Raw genomic sequence first — 18,621 nt, forward strand, 5'->3', positions numbered from 1 at the left:
GGGGCTGCGAGGGGTTCGCGGGCCGCAGAAAATCACCCTGCGGGCCGCGTGTTTGAGACCCCTGTCCTATATCAAGCTCTGGCTAGTAGGTATGTGAAGACCTTGCCTCCGTCTGTCAGCTGAGAGACACAAATGTTTTCTCTTTCTACCCTCTGATGCCTCCTGACTGCTCTAAGCAAGGTGGGGTGGGACTCTGCTAACATGTGCCTCATGGAGCTTCCATTTACCTCGTGCTGCTGTTCCGTGAGTAGTGGGGTTGTGAGTGGGGAAGCAGGTACTGAGTGTTGGATTCTTGCTCTTTCAGGGGCCGATGACTTTCGAGGAGGTGGCTGTGTATTTCACCAGGGAAGAGGGGGCTCTGCTCGACCGCACTCAGAGAGCCCTCTACAGGGATGTCATGCAGGAGAACTATGAGACGGTGGTCTTTCTGGGTAAGGAGTCCTGTCCCCTCTGTTATTAGAAGCTGTCAGGTCTCTAAAGAACTTGAGTAGTAATAACTTTATACCTTCATTCATCATAGAAGTTTTGACAAGTTTCCTTGCCCTCCTTTTTTTCCTTATCTCCCACCCACTAAAATAATTTTTGGACATGTGCCTTTTTGGTGCCATCAGTCATTTTAAAATTGCATTTAATGTATCCTTATTGGATACATTAATAACTGCATTAATAACTACAGCTTTCATGCCATTTCCTCATTTTAAGAGGAAAATATGCCACCTGTAGAATTCTAAATTGAGTAAATAGGTCGATGACTGATGCATGGCTTGTGTGACAGTCAGATGAGCTCATCTTTTGATAGGAGAGCACATATTGCCATTCAGGACCCCACGGGTGAAGGGAGAACAGAGCTGTGCAAAGGGAGGAGAAGCGGGGGGAGTAGATAATTCTGGGGTGCCAGGAAATGGTGAGTGTGTGTGCAGGATGAGAGCTAAGAAGCAGCAGGGGTGGAGGGGGTAGTAAGAGACGAGGAGGGAACACAAGAAGCTCCCAAGGTGCTGGGAGGTGGTGACAGCTGAGAGCAATGGGAAGAAGGGGAGGGGAGTATGGAAGAAGGGCACCCAGGAAGTGGGCTGGGTGGGTCAGTGGAAAGGAGGAGAAGTTTTGGGATCTACAGTTGTGGGGGATCTGAGACATTTAACCCTGAATCCCTACCCAAGTCTTGTTGCTTTAGAGCCTACGCTCCAGTTTTATTTCTGTTGTTTCACTTCTTTTTACGTTTCCCCCCCCCCCCCAAATATTATTATTTTAACTCTTGACCTCCCTCTCTCGCTCATTACCCCCCTCCCCATCTCTATGCACAGCGACCCTGCCACCGATCCTGAGTCCTTGCTGCATTCCTCCCTCCCATCGCCTGGCCACTACCTAGGCACAAATGTGCACTTTTTACACCTCTTAAGATTACATATTGGGGTACAATTTGCCCTTGTACATTGCTATTCAAAGTTAATTGAGAAGATGGAATTTGGTGAAACTTGATTTATTACAGACAGTTATAACTGAAATCATAGGCAAGGATCAATACACATAATGATTAGACTAAGATAAGTATAGTAAAGAGGGTCTTGCCTTATGCATACTTACAAGTTATGGACACCATTGGAAACAAAGATCGAGGGGCAAGGGAGACCATCAGAATGGAGGCCCTGCTTCACTTTACTTGGGGACCTGACAAAATGAAAAAATGGTAACTAGGAGAGGTATTTTATCCGCTTCCTTATGGTAATAGGATGGCTATATACCATATCTGCTCCTTTATTCTGATTAAAATAATGTCAATAGCTGCCCCACCCCATATGTGGCATTTGGGAAGTCTATAATTAAGCATCAAGCATTAATACTCATGATTTACATCACTTATTTATTAATTCCAATATATGAATGCGTCCAACTGCTGAGATACTGCATAACAACCTAATTGCTAATCCCAAACTTACTTCCTTTCAGAATCCTATGGCGTATTGCACCTGTTTGTGATTCCTCGTTAGTCTCTCAAAATCAGGGTGCAAAATATCTGACCTGGGATTCTCTTCTTAGTCCTATTCAGGTAAATCCCAGACTTCAGCATAACTACTCCCACAAAGCCTCCACCTAATATAAGGCCCTTAACTGTAGCAAGCTTAATAACCCATTTACTTATGTTCACCTCCTTGCCACTGCATGCACATTCCAAGCTAATAAGCAATACTCTGATAATGACATTTTACCTCTAGCAAGTATAAAATTGCCACAAGACATGTGACTAGGTCATAGATCATAAAATCAGGTCGGGGTCAACAGGAGTGAGAGTTTGGAGAGAGTCTTGGCCCCACTCTCCCATCGGCAGCAGCCACAAGCTGTCTTCCCTCCAGGCTCCTTGGATCTTTGAGCCTGTCCCTCCTGATGTTGCGTGGCCCAGTTCTTGTTTCTTACCTTCTCCTTTTCTGGAAGAATTAGAGGCTGTTGTTCCTGAATTTTAGTGTTTAATTCCCCAGCCTTCTCCACACACTGGGGGAGTTTAATTCTGCCTCCCATTACACCTAAATCACTAGATTACCTAATTCCCCAAAATGTGCTTTTGCAATGTCACAGTTCTGGAGTAGCTAAGTCTTTTACCTGCCTCCATGGTCTGCTCAAGGAATACCCTCTCAAGTATCAGGCCTCTAGCCAGCCCCTCTCTATGGGTAGGGACCCACATGCCTCTCCTTTTCGACCAGGGTTTGAGGATTGCAGCTTGTCCTCCACTGTGTTCGCTGGACTAACATCCAGTTCCTGCGCTTTGCTTTCTCTCCAAGGGCTGTGAGCAGTGTGTGTGTGATAGAGGTGGAAATTTTCGTGATATTTCTATGTTGCCAATATGCTCCTCAGTTTCCTTCTGTGATTGGTATTGCTATGATTATAAAGAGCAGGAGACTTGAGGTGTTTTGTCACGTAGCTGTTATGGGGTGATACGAATGTGTCATTAAGGACAGGCTGGGACCAACCTACATCAATGGAATACCCGACAGAGACAAGGGAATAATTGTCACCTGTCCATGGGAGGATCTCAGCTTTGCTGAGTGAAGCATACATGGACTCATTATGTTTCTGGGAGCAGGAAGAACTGGGTTTGCTGATGCAGGGAGCTCTACTGGAGCGAAGACAAATGGACAGGCAAACTGAAAGGAAACCAAACTGTTTATAACAGCAGCATGGCTCAAGAGCATTGGCCAATATGGACTATATTATCTTCTTTGCTTCTCTGTCCTAATCTAAAGACTTTCTAATGCTGTGTTTCAGTTGACTAATAAACCCTGTTCTATTTTAACAGTCTGCCCAGTGTCACAGCAAAAACTTGCTGAGGAGCACTGAAGCATGAATGAGGAACAGTCTCTGAACAGGAGTGTAGTTCAGCTGGACCTGCTGGCAGAGCTCACAGGTTGAAATAGGAGTGTTGAAGCCAGAGGCTCAGTCTCAGGTGCTGAAGCTACATGGCCTATCCTTGTGGAAGAGTGAGACCCCCTGGGGGTCTAGCGCACTCAAGGGGCACCTCTCAAGGACTGTTTAAAAGCCAGGGCATTGCACAGATGCTATGCATCCATGACAGTGTGCCAGAGGTTAAGCCTTATGGGAAAAAGATATAAAACAAGAAAAGGATCTAAATGTGTATTTACCATTGCACCCTCATCAGTCCTCGTGGGAATCCCTCATCAGTTACAAAGTGTATGAAAACCTTCCTCTAAGGCTTACCTCTTGGTTATCAGGTCATGTCAGTTTTGTTAGAGGGCTTTCCCTTCACCCTCCCACTTCCCTGGTTCTTGTCACGCAGACAGCAAGCAGCAAAAGACCACAAGTCCGAAGGGCAGATAATGCGATGTTTATTGGGGTTAGTTTCCAAGCAAGCATATTCCAAAGTCCGTTACACCAGTCGGGCTTATCGCTATATGCTCAGAGAGTCTGTTCCCCAGTGTTCCCTTCCCAGCTCTGATGCCGCAGAGCCTTGCCTGTGTCCCTGTTCCCATTCCCCCCATTAATAAACCTGATTCCAATTTCCCTTCCCCCTCCTGTTTGACCCCAGTTTATATAGTCATATTCTCAGCTATACCTTAAACAATCATTTTACTGACATTTAACTAACCAGTCCTAACATATTGTAACATAATTCTCTAACCAATTATATCCTACTACCCTAATTAACTTACACCTAGCAAAACTAATTATACAGCAGACAGAAACAATTAGAGAACCAGACAGATTAACAATAGAAAAGTGGTGGCCATAAAGATAAAACAATACAGAAATGAGGGTACCACAACCGTTGATAAGTGATAGCATCCTGTCTGGCATGAAATCAAACTAAATTTTCTTTAACCATCTTAAGATCTGTTTCTTTATCTGGTGGTGATGGGCACTATCTGGACAGGATCATCTGCCTAACAGCCCAATATCACCTTATTTCAATGTGACTGGTTTGGGATGTGAGGACGTGACCGTTCGCTTCTCAGCTTTTGGCTGCCCCTGCTGCTTAGCCAAAGGCCTTAGCCTAAGAACAAGGCCTCAGACTATCCCAGTGAGAGAAGGCCCATACACAAGCAGACTGAGATTTTGATTCTTTGTTTTTATACCTTTGTAACTAGCTAAGTGATAAAAATGCACCTAAATTCTTAAATAATAGGGTTTACAGGGAGGCCTGAATATCTATATTCTCACAGTGGGTTCTACCCCTTCCCCCATTCTGTGTTTGTCTTGTCTATTTAGATTGTAAATTCTTCAGGGCATGGGCCATCTACTATTCTGTGTTTGTACTTTGCCTAGCACAATGGGGACCCACTGTTGGTCCTTAGGCACTAAGGTAATGAATATGATTTATAATAATAACAACTCTCCTGCCACTTTGAGCCAAGGAAGCTGGCCTTGGGATGTTACTACTTAAAAATGAGCTGGGGTTAAAACCATGGAATGTTGTTTGTGACAAGTATCCCACAAATTCCACTGACCTCCCTTGTTTTCTTTGCCTTGAGCAGGGTTTCCAGTTTCCAAACCTGATGTGATCTCGCAGCTGGAACGAGGGGAAGAGCCGTGGGTTCCAGACCTCTACGGCTCTGAGAAAAAAGTGCTCCCTAGAGCTGCCTTCACAGGTGAGGAATTGGTTAAACCAACTCAAAAACTGTCCATGAATACAGGAAACATTTGGGATGCCCTACAAAGACCTTGTGAGCTCTCCAAGTTCAAGGTTGTTCCCTGCAGATGTGGAATCATTAGGCAGATGTCACTCATAGCTTCCCACCTATCCTGACTGACAACTGGCAGCAGATCCCTCCCTGATCCCACTTTCCCCTGCGTGTTCTGGTGAGATGTGGACCAAAACTGATCCCTTCCTCTCTCCTCTGGGGAAGGGTTTGGGGAAAATCAGCTCCTGATAGGTTTGATCTCTCCCGCACATATTTTGGTTTGTTCATCCCTTTTTCCATTCCTGTCTCTGAGATTTCCTTTCTCTCAGGCACAGGCAGTGACCTATGTCTGGATTCTCTCTGTCTCCCATCAGGTGTTGGGATGGTGAGTGAGAATGAGGAGAATCCCCAGCAGGACGATGCTGAGAAAGTAGAACCACATGGAACGTTATCAGGAAGATCCAAAGGGAATGTTTCCGGGAGTTGTGCACTCCCAGAAAAAGCAAAAATCTGTGAGACTCAGCAGAGGCCAGAGGAAAACCTAAGTAGCCTCTCAGACCTTATTACACACGAGAGAATCAACTTGGAAGAGACACGCTACATATGCCATGAGTGTGGGGAAAGCTTCAATGGGAGCTCAGAACTTTTCACACATCAGGGAATCCACAGAGGAGAGAGACCCTACATGTGCTCTGAGTGTGGGAAATGCTTCAATCGGAGCTCACACCTGATCTCACATCAGACAATCCATACGGGTGAGAAACCTTATGGATGCTCTGAGTGTGGGAAACGCTTCAGTCGGAGCTCATACCTTAAGACACATAGGAGAATCCACACGGGTGAGAAACCTTACGGATGCTGTGAGTGTGGGAAAGGCTTCAGTTGGAGCTATGCCCTTATCGCGCATCAGAGAATCCACACAGGAGAGACGCCCTACACATGCTCTGAGTGTGGGAAAAGCTTTAATCGGCACTCACAGCTTATCACACATCGTAGAATCCACACAGGAGAGAAACCCTACACGTGCTCTGAGTGCGGGAAATGCTTCAGTCGGACGTCAGCCCTTATCACACATCGGAGAATCCACACAGGAGAGATGCCCTACACATGCTCTGAATGTGGGAAAAGCTTCAATCATAGCTCAAACCTTATCTCACATCGTAGAAGCCACACGGGAGAGATGCCCTACACATGCTCTGAGTGCGGGAAAAGCTTCAAACAGAGCTCTAGCCTGAGCAGACATCGTAGAATCCACAGTGGAGAGAGACCCTACACATGCTCTGCATGTGGGAAAAGCTTCAATCAGAGGTCATTCCCTATTAGACATCAGAAAATCCAAATGGGAGAGAACTGTGAGAAATGCCTTGATTAGGGCTGGCCAAAGATTTCTTTTAAAAAAAAAAAAAAAAAAAAATCACATTTGCTAATTCCAATATAGTGATCTTTGCACCATCTTCACCAGGGTCTCTCAGCTCCCCCAGATGAGTTGTCTGCTTCTGCAGCTCACCCTGCTTTGGGGTCAGTCCTGTGATCTTTTCTATCAACTCCTTTCCTTTTGAGTCGTAGGAGAGTGTGTCCCTCCAGCCAGGAATGTTCATCAGCTCCAGGTGGGGGAGAGAGGTTTGATCCCAACAAGCTACACTGAGGCAAAAACTACCTGTGCCTTACATCCACTAGGACTGTACATGGCGTTGGCTGCTCAAGTTAGTGATCTTGGTGTAAAAAGACAATTATAGTTGTAGTGCAGATGCAGCCCAGTTGCAGTGGTTGGCATTAGCTTTCCCCTTGACCTAACCTAAACTCCATCACTTTTCCTAGTCTAAACAAACCCTGAGCATCACGGTTATACTGTTCCCCCTTTTCAAAGCAATTGTTAGTCATCAAGTTTCCCCTTCGGGAACAAATTATTTCATTCCCAGTTGCTTTGATGTTGCTTCAAGTTTTGCTGGAGAGCAGATATTTTTATTACCATTTTCCTCACTTAAAATATATTGAACTATAACAAAGAGCAGGAACAGGGCAGGGATAGGGAAAAATGTCATTTCACTCTCTGTAACAACAGAAGAAGTTAGGGTAAGTCAGAGAGATTCCCTTATTCCCCATCACACCCCTGTTGTTCAGTTGGTTAGGTCAATATTTTTTCTAAAGGGTTGGGAAGAGGATTCCTTAGTAAATGACATGTAAATAGGCAAAATACCCATACATTTGGCTCCCAAAGCAATTGTGGCCCAGGCCCTGCATGAGGTCTCTCCTTAAGATATCTCCTTCCTAATCAGGTGCATGTTTCCTATTATTTGGGAAATGCAATCCCTTTCTAGGTAGAGATGGGAAAAATGGAAGTGATGTTTCTGTTCAGCTCACCCCTGGGAGATGCTGCAAATGTGTAGAAAATGGAATCTGTGTTGAATGTGATATAGCTGCAGAAAGATACCTATTTTTAATAGATACCTGACATTTGTTGTCTTACAGGGATTCTAAACTGCACCTGAATTTAGTCCCTAATTTAAGTCTGTGCCACCAGATTAAAGAAATAAAAGGGCATATTTGGGGGCGTTATACCTCACTATCGCTACTGATATGTCGTGTGGTTGGTGAAGAATTCTACGCCAGAGACTTGGAGTAATTTTATACTTAAGGTCAAAGATTTGATAGGGACTCAGGTAGAAATTGCAGGTACTAGTGGTTGATTTTCATCCCAGATATGGAAGCTATGGTGATCTGTGGCCCAGGTAAACTATTTTTAGAATGCTGCTCCCTAGTTAAGTGGCATTGATCACACTCCTAAAAGATGCCATTATTAAATTGGGAACAACTGTCTTTTACCATTTGGATCCAAAGTTAGATGAAGCACAGAGAGAAACAGCTGATTCCTTCAGAGCCATTCCATGCCTATGGGTCCCAATCTGGCTGCCTTGTTGGACAAGAAGCATTTTCATGCTGGACAAATGATGGAAGAACCACCCGCGACAATGTTTTTGGCCCCATCAGGCATTGGGACCTCAACCCAGAATTCCATTGGGCGGAGGAGACTGCGGGAACTATGAGATAGCTATGGGATAGCTACCCACAGTGCAACGCTTCGGAAATCGACACTAGCCCCGGTACATGGATGCACACTGCCGAATTAATGTGCTTAGTGTGTCCGCATACATTTGACTTTATACAATCTGTTTCCAAAATTCTGGTTCTGGGTACATCCTCCCCCTCTCTCCAGGAAAGCAACGGCAGACAACCGTTTCGCGCCTTTTTCCTGGGTGAACAGTGCAGACGCCATACCACAGCAAGCATGGAGCCCGCTCAGCTCAAGACAGCAGTCATGAACATTGTAAACATCTTGCACATTATCGTGCAGTTTATGCTGAACCAGAACCTGCAAAACCAGGCGAGGAGGAGTAGGCTACAGCAGCGCGGCGGCGAGAGTGATGAGGACATGGACATGGAATTCTATCAAACCGCGGGCCCCGGCGCTTTAGAGATCATGCTGTTAATGGGGCAGGTTATAGCCGTGGAACGCCGCTTCTGGGCCCGGGAAACAAGCACAGACTGGTGGGACCGCATAGTGTTGCAGGTGTGGGACGATTCCCAGTGGCTGCGAAACTTTTGCATGCGTAAGGGCACTTTCATGGAACTTTGTGACTTGCTTTCCCCTGCCCCGAAGCGCCAGAATACCAAGATGAGAGCAGCCCTCACAGTTGAGAAGCGAGTGGCAATAGCCCTGTGGAAGCTTGCAACGCCAGACAGCTACCGGTCAGTCGGGAATCAATTTGGAGTGGGCAAATCTACTGTGGGGGCTGCTGTGATGCAAGTAGCCAAAGCAATCACTGAGCTGCTGCTACAAAAGATAGTGACTCTGGGAAATGTGCAGGTCATAGTGGATGGCTTTGCTGCAATGGAATTCCCTAACTGTGGTGGGACGATAGATGGAACCCATATCCTTATCTTGGCACCGGAGCACCAGGGTACCCAGTACATAAACCGCAAAGGGTACTTTTCAATGGTGCTGCAAGCACTGGTGGATCACAAGGGACGTTTCACCAACATCAACGTGGGCTGGCCGGGAAGGGTTCATGACACTCGCGTCTTCAGGAACACTACTCTGTTTAAATGGCTGCAGCAAGGGACTTACTTCCCAGACCAGAAAATAACCATTGGGGATGTTGAAATGCCTATAGTCATCCTTGGGGACCCAGCCTACCCCTTAATGACATGGCTCATGAAGCCATACACAGGCAGCCTGGACAGTAGTCAGGAGCTGTTCAACTATAGGCTGAGCAAGTGCAGAATGGTGGTAGAATGTGCATTTGGACGTTTAAAAGGTCGCTGGCGCACGTTACTGACTCGGTCAGACTTCAGCCAAACCAATATCCCCATTGTTATTGCTGCTTGCTGTGTGCTCCACAATCTCTGTGAGAGTAAGGGGGAGACCTTTATGGGGGGGTGGGAGGCTGAGGCAAATTGCCTGGCTGCTGGTTATGTGCAGCCAGACACCAGGGCTATTAGAAGATCACACCAGGAAGCGCTGCGCATCAGAGAAGCTTTGAAAACCAGTTTCATGACTGGCCAGGCTACGGTGTGAAAGTTCTGTTTGTTGAAAACCCGCCCCCTTTATTGACTCATTCCCTGTAAGCAAACCACCCTCCCCCCTTCGATCACTGCTTGCTTTCAAAGGAAATAAAGTCACTATCGTTTAAAAATCATATATTCTTTATTAATTGATTATAAACATAGGGAGAGAACTGACAAGGTAGCCCGGGTGGGGTTTGGGAGGAGGATAGGAGGGAAGGAAAAGGCCACTAAAAAAATTCAATATAATGACAGCCTTTTGCTTGGGTTGTCCACTGGGGTGGAGTGGGAGGGTGCACGGAGCCTCCCCCCCTCCTCCCGCGTTCTTACACGTCTGGGTGAGGAGGCTATGGAACATGGTGAGGGGGGAGGGAGGTTATACAGCAGCTGCAGCAACACTCTGTTATCCTGCTGCTGTTCCTGAAGCTCCACTAGATGCCGGAGCATGTCCGTTTGATCACGCAGCAGCCCCAGCGTTGCAGCCTGCCACCTCTCATCTCGAGCGTCCCTCATGACCTCACGTTCACTGGCATCTTTCCTGTACTTTGATACCGTGTCCTTCCACTCATTCAAATGAGCTCTTTCATTGTGGGTGGATTCCATGATTTCCGAGAACATCTCGTCTCGCGTCCTCTTTTTCCGCCACCTTATCTGAGATAGCCTTCAGGACGGAGGAGGGAGGCTTGAAAAATTTGCAACTGCTGGAGGGAGGGAAAAAAGGAGAGAAGTTTTTAAAAAGATACATTTTACAGAACAATGCTTATGCTCTTTCACGGTGAACAACACTATTCACATTACATAGCACATGTGATTTCAGTGCAAGGTCGCATTTTGCATCTTAATATTGAGTGCCTGTGGCTTTGGTGTTCGAGATCACAGACGTAGGTCCGGGCAACAGAATTCGGCTTGCATGCGGCCATGGTAAGCCATTGTCTTTTGGCTTCTGCCCCCTCCTTTCCCACAAAGCAAGCAAAGCCCATTGAGTACTGCGGTTTTCCTGTTAACCTTCAGCAGCAGAAAACAAAGTAACCCCCCCCCCCATCCAATTCTCTGGGATGATCGCTTTATCCCTCCCCCCACCACGTGACTGGTATCAGGAAAGATCCCTGCAGAAACCAAACTAACCCCCCCGCCATGAATTATCTGGGATGATTGCTTTACCCCTCCCCCCACCGCGTGGCTGGTATCAGGGAAGATCCCTGCTAGCCAAACGCGAAAAGCTCAGCGCCAATTCCCCCCCCCCCCCGCCCCCCCGTGCTTGGCTAACTACAGGGAAGGATTTCTTTTCAGCCACAGACAAACAGCCCAGTAGGAAGGGCCACCTCTGTCCCCTTAATTAAATTCCCATAGTTCAACCAGGTTACCATGAGCGATATCACTCTCCTGAGGATTACACAGCGAGATAAAGAACGGATGTTGCTTGAATGCCAGCAAACACCGGGACCATACGCTGCCAGGCTTTGTCATGCAATGATACCAGATTACTTGCTACTAGCATGGCGTGGTCAAGTGTCCTACCATGGAGGATGGAATAAGGCTGCACTGCCCAGAAACCTTGTGGAAAGGCTTTTGGAGTACCTCCAGGAGAGCTTCATGGAGATGTCCCTGGAGGATTTCCGCTCCATCCCCAGACACGTTAACAGACTTTTCCAGTAGCTGTACTGGCCGCGAATGCATCCCAAGTCCTCAGGGCAAAGTAATCATTAAAAAACGCTTGCTTTTAAACCATGTTTTATATTTTAAATGGTAAACTCACCTGAGGTCCCTTCCATGGGGTCATGGTCTGGGATACTGCCTTGGGAGGGTACTTCAGTCAGGCTGAGAAAAAGATCCTGGCTATTGAGGAGAACGGAGTGCTGTGTGCTCTCCGCAAGCTCATCCTCCTCCTCTTCCCCGTCCGCAGAATCCTCAGGTGTGGCTGAGATTACCCCTGCCTCCGAATCCACGGTCAGAGGTGGGGTAGTGGTGGCGGCCCCCCCTAGAATTGCATGCAGCTCAGCGTAGAAGCGGCATGTCTGCGGCTCTGACCCGGAGCGACCGTTTGCCTCCTTTGTTTTTTGAAAGGCTTGTCTGAGCTCCTTAACTTTCACGCGGCACTGATATGAGTCCCTATTGTGGCCTCTCTCCATCATGCCCTTGGAGATTTTTTTCAAAAGTTTTGGCATTTCGTCTTTTCGAACGTAGTTCTGCTAGCACTGAATCCTCTCTCCATATAGCGATCAGATCCAGTACCTCCCATACGGTCCATGCTGGTGCTTTTTTTTGATTCTCGGACTGCATGGTTACCTGTGCTGATAAGCTCTCCGTGGTCACCTGTGCTCTCCACGCTGGGCAAACAGGAAATAAAATTCAAAAGTTCGCGGGGCTTTTCCTGTCTACCTGGCCAGTGCATCCGAGTTTAGTTTGCTCTCCAGAGCGGTCACAATGGTGCACTGTGAGATAGCTCCCGGAGGTCAATACCATCGAATTGCGGCCACACTAACCCTAATTCGAAATGGCAATATCGATTTTGGCGCTACTCCCCTCGTTGGGGAGGAGTACAGAAATCGGTTTTAAGAGCCCTTTATTTCGAAATAAGTGGCTTCGTTGTGTGGATGGGTGCAGGGTTAATTTGATTTAACGCTGCTAAATTCGAATTAAACTCATATTGTAGACCAGGCCCAAGATGGGCCATTGCAGACAGTTGACAAGAGGTGTGAGGATACTTAACATGGGGAAATAGATTCAATCTGTGTAATGACTCAGCCATTCCCAGTCTCTGTTCAAACCTAAATTAATGGTATCTAGTTTGCATATTAATTCTAGTTCAGCAGTTTCTCGTTGGAGTCTGTTTTTGAAGCTTTTCTGTTGCAAAATTGCCACCTTTAAGTCTGTCACTGAGTGACCAGAGAGGGTGAAGTGTTCTCTTACTAGTTTTTGAATGTTATGATTCCTGATGTCAGATTTGTGTCCATTTATTCTTTCGCGTAGAGACTGTCCGGTTTGGCCAATGTACATGGCAGAGGGGCATTGCTGTTTGGCCAATGTACGTGGCAGAGGGGCATTGCTGGCACATGATGGTATATATCCCATTGGTAGATGTGCAGGTGAACGAGCCTGTGTTGGTGTGGCTGATGTGCTTAGGTCCTATGATGGTGTCACTTGAATAGATATGTGGACAGAGTTGGCATCGGGCTTTGTTGCAAGGATAGGTTCCTCGATTAGTGTTTTTGTTTTGTGGTGTGTGGTTGCTGGTGAGGATTTGCTTCAGGTTGGGGGGCTGTTTGTAAGCGAGGACTGGTCTGTCTCCCAAGATCTGTGAGGAAACCTCCTCAGAACTGGCCTTGTGTTTCTTTCATGTTTGATATCTTTGGGGTTCAAACATCCAGACTACATGTGGTGTGGCTCACAGCAACAGATACTTTGAGAAACCTGCTGGGTTAACCGGGCCTTTTCCAAACTGACATTGGCTCAAAGTCTGTCTCAATTCAGCTGGATTGGGACACATCTGTATCAAAGGAGTGGTTCACTCCTGATTTGTCCAGAGACCTCGGGGGAGGTGTGGTAAGATAGGATAAGTAGGAATTGACAATAATGAAGTTAAAGGTAAGGGTGAAAGACCCTCATCGTGCAGGTCAACAAGCCTGTTCTGTTCATTCCCTCTGACATATCTAGCACTGGTCACTCTCAGGCAGCACACTGGGCTAGATGGACCATTGGTCTGACCCAGTATGACCAGTCTTGAATTCTTATGTAAGCCATCTACAGCCTTGTCTACACTGGCAAGTTTCTGCTCAGGAAAGCAGCTTTCTGTCGTGTAACTTCTGAGGTGTACGCACTGTCAAGCCACTTAGTGCGCAGAAACAGCACAGTTGTAGGGCTGTAAAAAACCCACCCCGATGAGAGTTGTACATCTTTCTGCGCCGGGGCTACAGCGCCGTAGTGCCAGTGTAGACACCCTGGTGGATTACAGTGCTGTGACTGGCCTCCGGGAGGTGTCCCACACTCCCTGTTCTTGTTTCTCTGGTCATTAGTTTGAACTCTACTGCACTGCCCTCAGGTGACCAACTGTGAAACCCAGCCCTTAAATTACTTGGGAATTTTGAAAATCCCCTTCCTATTTCCTCGGTGACTCATGCAGTGGTCTCAGTGCATCTTTCGAGGTGACCATGCCTGCTCCACGCACCAGGGGATCCTCTGCTTGGAGCAATGCCGAGCTGCTGAACCTCATCAGCATTTGGGGAGAGGAGCCTGTCCAGTCTCAGCTGTGCTCCAGCCGTAGGAGTTATGATACCTACAGATTTCACGATGCATGAGAGAAAGGGGCCATAACCAGGACACACTGCAGTGTAGGGTCAAAGTGAAGGAGCTGCGGAACGCCTACCACAAGGCGTGGGAGGCAAAATGCCGCTCCGGTGCTGCACCCACAAGCTCCCATTTCTACAAAGAGCTGGACGCGATACTCCATGGTGACCCCACCTCCACTGCGAAGGCCACTGTGGGTACTTCAGTGGTTCACATGCCAGTCGAGAGTGGACTAAGCCAGGAGGAGTAAATCTTGGACGATGATGTGGAGGTGGAGGAGGACCCAGAGGCAGAGGATGACTCGGAGGTCAGAGATGCATGCAGCCCGGACTTCTTATCTACTCCGGAGGAGGTTAGCCAGTCACAGCTGTCAGAGCTTGGCGAAGCGCAAACAGGAGAGGAGGCCCTTGGTGAGTGGCTTTGATCTGGGGAATCACTGAAGCAGGTTGTTGGGGGCAGGAGGGTTGCAGAAAGGAGGCTCGTGTCTGTATGATGTGCGTACCACCACATACCTAGTCTGAGCACTGGAACAGGGTGTTGATTGACTCCCTCACTTCACGGGAATCTGCCCCAGAGATCTCCATGAAACTCTCATGGAGATACTGGGCAATCCGCTGCTGCAGGATCTTTGGCAGAGTTGCTTTGTTTCTTGCCCCATTAAGGGTTATTTTCCCATGCCACTCTGATGTCACCAGAGGGACGGTCGGCAGAGACCATTGCTGCACACAGGTGAGCCACATAAGGGCCAGGGCGGACGCTGCAGTCTTGGAGAAGACCCTCCCTTGATTCCCTGTTCACCCTCAGCAGAGAGAGATCTTCCATAATGAACACAGCCCGTGGAAAATATGGGCACACAAATGATTATAAGGCCCCCCCCTCCCCCACAGTGCTGTATCTCCCCAAGAGGCACGTGTCCACTGTACAGTACGGTCCTGGACAGTGATTTCCCCTGCCCCTGCTGTTACCATTTTGGGGGTCTTATGGCTCATGTGTGCTTGGGTGGGGTCCGCCATTTAGTGATAGGTATGTGAATAGTGGCTGTGTTTTAAATCACTGCATCAGTGGTCTGTGTGTTGCAAACAATACTGCTTCTGTAAAACGTTGCATTTTGGCTTCACAGATATGACCTTGAGAGCCGAGCCAAACCTCCCTCTTTGTTATTGGTGGCTGAACGGCTGTTCAGAATTAGAAAGTGGCCATGACGAACTAAAGAGAACTTTCTGCATGATGTCATGAGGCACTCCATGGCTGAAAGACAAGAATTGAAGGAGTGGCGGGACAGCGAGAAAAAAGACTGAAAGGAGAACACGGTGCACCAGAATGAAGCCATGTAGCGGCTCTTAAACATTATGGAGTGCCAAACGGACACAGTCTAGGTGCTACTAGCACTGCAAACCAAGCAGCTCCGTGCCCGCCCTCCCCTGCAGCCGCTGTCAGAGGGTGGGCACGGAGAAAAATACCCCTTGCAATTAACGTACTCGCTGGCTAGGTAGTCTGGTGCCAGAATTGGAATGTATGCGCCATCTATCCCACTCCACAGTTAGGGAAGCCCATTTGTGCAATGCCATCCACAATGGCAACGACGTTGCCCAGAATCAGGGTCTTTCGGCGCAGGATGCAATAAATGCCCTGCACACTTTTGTCAACATGCATCCAACAATTGACTTTCCCCCTCCAAACCAGTTAGCGACTGATTTGTAGCAGTCTGGAGTAGCCAGTTTCCACAGTGCAATTGTCATGCGCTTCTCCAACGACAGGGCAGCTCTCATTCTCGTGTCCTTGTGCTGCAGGGCTGGGGCGAGCTCATCACACAGTCCTATGAATGTGGCTTTCCTCATCCAAAAGCTCTGCAGCCACTGTTCGTCATCCCAGACTTGCACAACGATGTGATCCCACCACTCAGTGGTTGTTTCCTGAGCCCAAAAGCACCTTCCACTGTGGTCAGCTCCTCCATGAATGACACAAGCAATCTCGTGTCATAGCTACTATGCATGGCGAGATCAATGTCCAATTCCTCTTGCCTTTGTAGTTTAAGGGATACTGAGTGCACTGCTTTGAATACCGCTGCAAGTGCCACAAGTGTGAACACGCTATTGTGCAGGCAGCTGACTGTGAACACACAATAGCAGTTTCCCTTCAGCGCTCTCTGAGCGGCACTGAACTCCCGGCACTGTAACTCTGCCCATGTAGACTAAGGCCTTGGCTACACTTGAGAGTTACAGTGCAATAAAGCCTTCCAGAGCGCTATACCTCACTCTCTATCCACACTGGCAAGGCACGTACAGCGCTGTATCTCACCTTCCCGAGAGGAATAACAGCTGCTGCGGAGTGGCTGAGACACTGCTGCTCCAATGTAAATGGGGAGTAACCTTATTACGCAGTGTTTGACCTCCGGAAGCTTCCTCTCTTGTTCCTCTCTTTGTTTTGAACTCCAGACACTCCAGGAGCTGCTTATCAAAAAAACAAACACAGCTACTATTTGCCTTGAATGAGTAGAGGCAGGCCGGAGGACTCCCTTTGGAACGCCCACAGCTAATGTTTGCTTGAAGAGAGAGGCGGCGCGGGGGGGGAGGTCCGTTTCGGTGAGCGGCTGCTTATCTGGTCTGTGAGAAAAAACAAAAACTGCTGTGTGCTTTCAGTGAGTGAGAGGGGGGTGGAGGAGGGAGTGGGGTCGGAACTTGCAAGGCAGGGTGCTGACACAGTGTCCGCACTCCAAAAACCCACTCTCTCTCCCCCCACACTCTCTGTCACACTCCACTCCACCCCCTTTTTGAAAAGCACATTGCAGCCACTTGAACGCTGGGATAGCTGCCCATAATGCACTCCTCCCATTGCCGCTGCAAATGTGGCCAGGACAGTGCACTGGCAGCTGTCAGTGTGGACAGACTACAGCGCTTTCCCTACTCAGCTGTATGAAGACAGGTTTAACTCACAGCACTGTACAGCTGCAAGTGTAGCCATACCCATAGCATCAGAGAGATTGACTGCCAGGATCCCAGGACTGATCCCCTCTGGGGAATGAAGCACAACGTTGACAAGTTATGCAGCCTTCACTAGTCTCCCTGTACCTGAAAACCCTGCTAGCCCAACGTGCTGGACCATCTCTGCCATTACCTGGTTCCTGAACTGCAGCTGCAGTTCCTACTCCAGGTGAATCCAAAGACCGAGAGGTGCAGAGATCCAACCCCTTATAATCTTAGAAACGTTTTGTTCCTTTTTCTATTTTTTGTCCCTGTTTCTTTTTAGGAAGTTGGAGACCTCCCGGCCTTTCTATTAGATTGGGGTGTAACAGTGTGGCTCAGTTGGTGCGTGTGTGAACACCTCTGAAATCTACACAGGGAAGATGCTAGGAAGAATAGTTCCCCAAATCTGAATAGTCTTAAAACTCTGCCCAATTAAATGACTGAATGTATGCTCCTTGCCCCTCCTGCACCCCCAGCCCCTGTTCCAGCCCGGAGCCTGCACCCAGATTCCCTCCCAGAGCCTGCACCTCCTCCACCCCCTCCTGTTCCCAAACACCCTCACAGAGCCTGCACCCAAACTCCATCCCAGAGCCTGCACCCCCACCCCCTCCCACACCCCCCCTCCTGCCACCAAATTCCCTTCCAGAGCCTGCACCCACACTCCCTCCTCGAGCCTGCACCCCCACCCCTGTCCCAGCCCAGAGCCTGCACCCAGCACCCAAACTCCATGCCAGAGCCTGCACCCCAGACTCCCTCCCCCACCCAAACTCCCTCCCAGAGCCCACCCTCTCACCCCTTCTGCACCCAAACTCCCTCCCAGTGCTTGCACCCCAATCCCCTGCACCCCAGGCCTCCTCCCTCCACTCAATATCCCTCCCCAAGCCTTAGGCAGGTGGGGGTGGGGTTTGGGGGGGCGGGCTCTGTGCATTCTGGGCACTACCAAAATTTCTACAAACCTGCCGCCCCTGTTGTCCACTGCACTCCTTGGTTCTCTCCAGCTGCTCCCCTTCTAGAGACTTTTTTCTATCCCTTCTCTTCTCTGTGCTCTCTCTTTCCCTGCTCCCATTTGTTTCTTATGGGACCTGGCCCCATAGTTCTATGTTGTGCAATATCATGTTTAACTTTCCAAATCACCTGGGGCCTGGAGAATATTTCCAGGTGGTTGTCCCCTATGTAGATTGCAGTGATCTCTGGTGTGTCCTCACGGGGAACCAATTCACAAAAAAGAGCCAGGAGCTGGTCCCAGTGCATCCCCCATCTGCTGTACGGAGAGAAAATTGCCTCCAGGCCAAGGCCCAGCTGCAAACCCCTGGCTGAATTACAGGCTGTCTTGGAAGCCCACTGCACAATGCTGTGCCCACAAATTCATATCCCCAGCCACAGGTGTACTTCCATATAATCTAAGTAAGAGACATGGGGAAGGAAGCAAACAGGGCTAAAACATGTGATACGTATGACCCACCACATGCATTGGCCTCCCCTCAGGCAGGGGACTTATAGGCCCTTCTGCCAGTTGGTGTCGGCAGCAACAAGGGCTGGGTTTAATGTCTAGGGGAGGAGAGCAGCAGAGATGGAGGAGGAGAGAGAGAGTCCCAAGAGAGGAAGCAGCTGGAGGGAAGCAAGGAGTGCAGCATGCAAACCAACCAGCTGAGGGTCACAGGAGTCCTGAAGGGCCTATAGCTGCA

General features: G+C 48.5%; 1 protein-coding gene across 1 annotated transcript; it reads left to right on the forward strand.

The window, feature by feature from the left end:
• The first annotated feature begins 341 nt into the window (after positions 1-341).
• LOC112118783 (zinc finger protein 239-like) lies at positions 342-8,154 on the forward strand. The gene is made up of 3 exons (XM_029913663.1): positions 342-431; positions 4,980-5,093; positions 5,501-8,154. The coding sequence occupies exons 1-3, from the start codon at positions 398-400 to the stop codon at positions 6,496-6,498; spliced, it is 1,146 nt and encodes a 381-aa protein (XP_029769523.1). The 5' UTR covers positions 342-397; the 3' UTR covers positions 6,499-8,154.
• Positions 8,155-18,621: the final 10,467 nt, after the last annotated feature.

The sequence above is a fragment of the Terrapene carolina genome, unplaced genomic scaffold (assembly GCF_002925995.2).
Source record: "Terrapene carolina triunguis isolate 2854851 unplaced genomic scaffold, T_m_triunguis-2.0 Scaffold786, whole genome shotgun sequence".
NCBI lineage: Eukaryota > Metazoa > Chordata > Testudines > Emydidae > Terrapene > Terrapene triunguis.

Excerpts from the sequence above, each read along its gene's own strand:
- LOC112118783 (XM_029913663.1), top strand. The coding sequence starts at position 398 with ATGCAGGAGAACTATGAGACGGTGGTCTTTCTGG. Across the intron at positions 432-4,979 it reads TGAGACGGTGGTCTTTCTGG|GGTTTCCAGTTTCCAAACCT; the intron begins GTAAGGAGTCCT and ends TGCCTTGAGCAG. Across the intron at positions 5,094-5,500 it reads CCCTAGAGCTGCCTTCACAG|GTGTTGGGATGGTGAGTGAG; the intron begins GTGAGGAATTGG and ends GTCTCCCATCAG.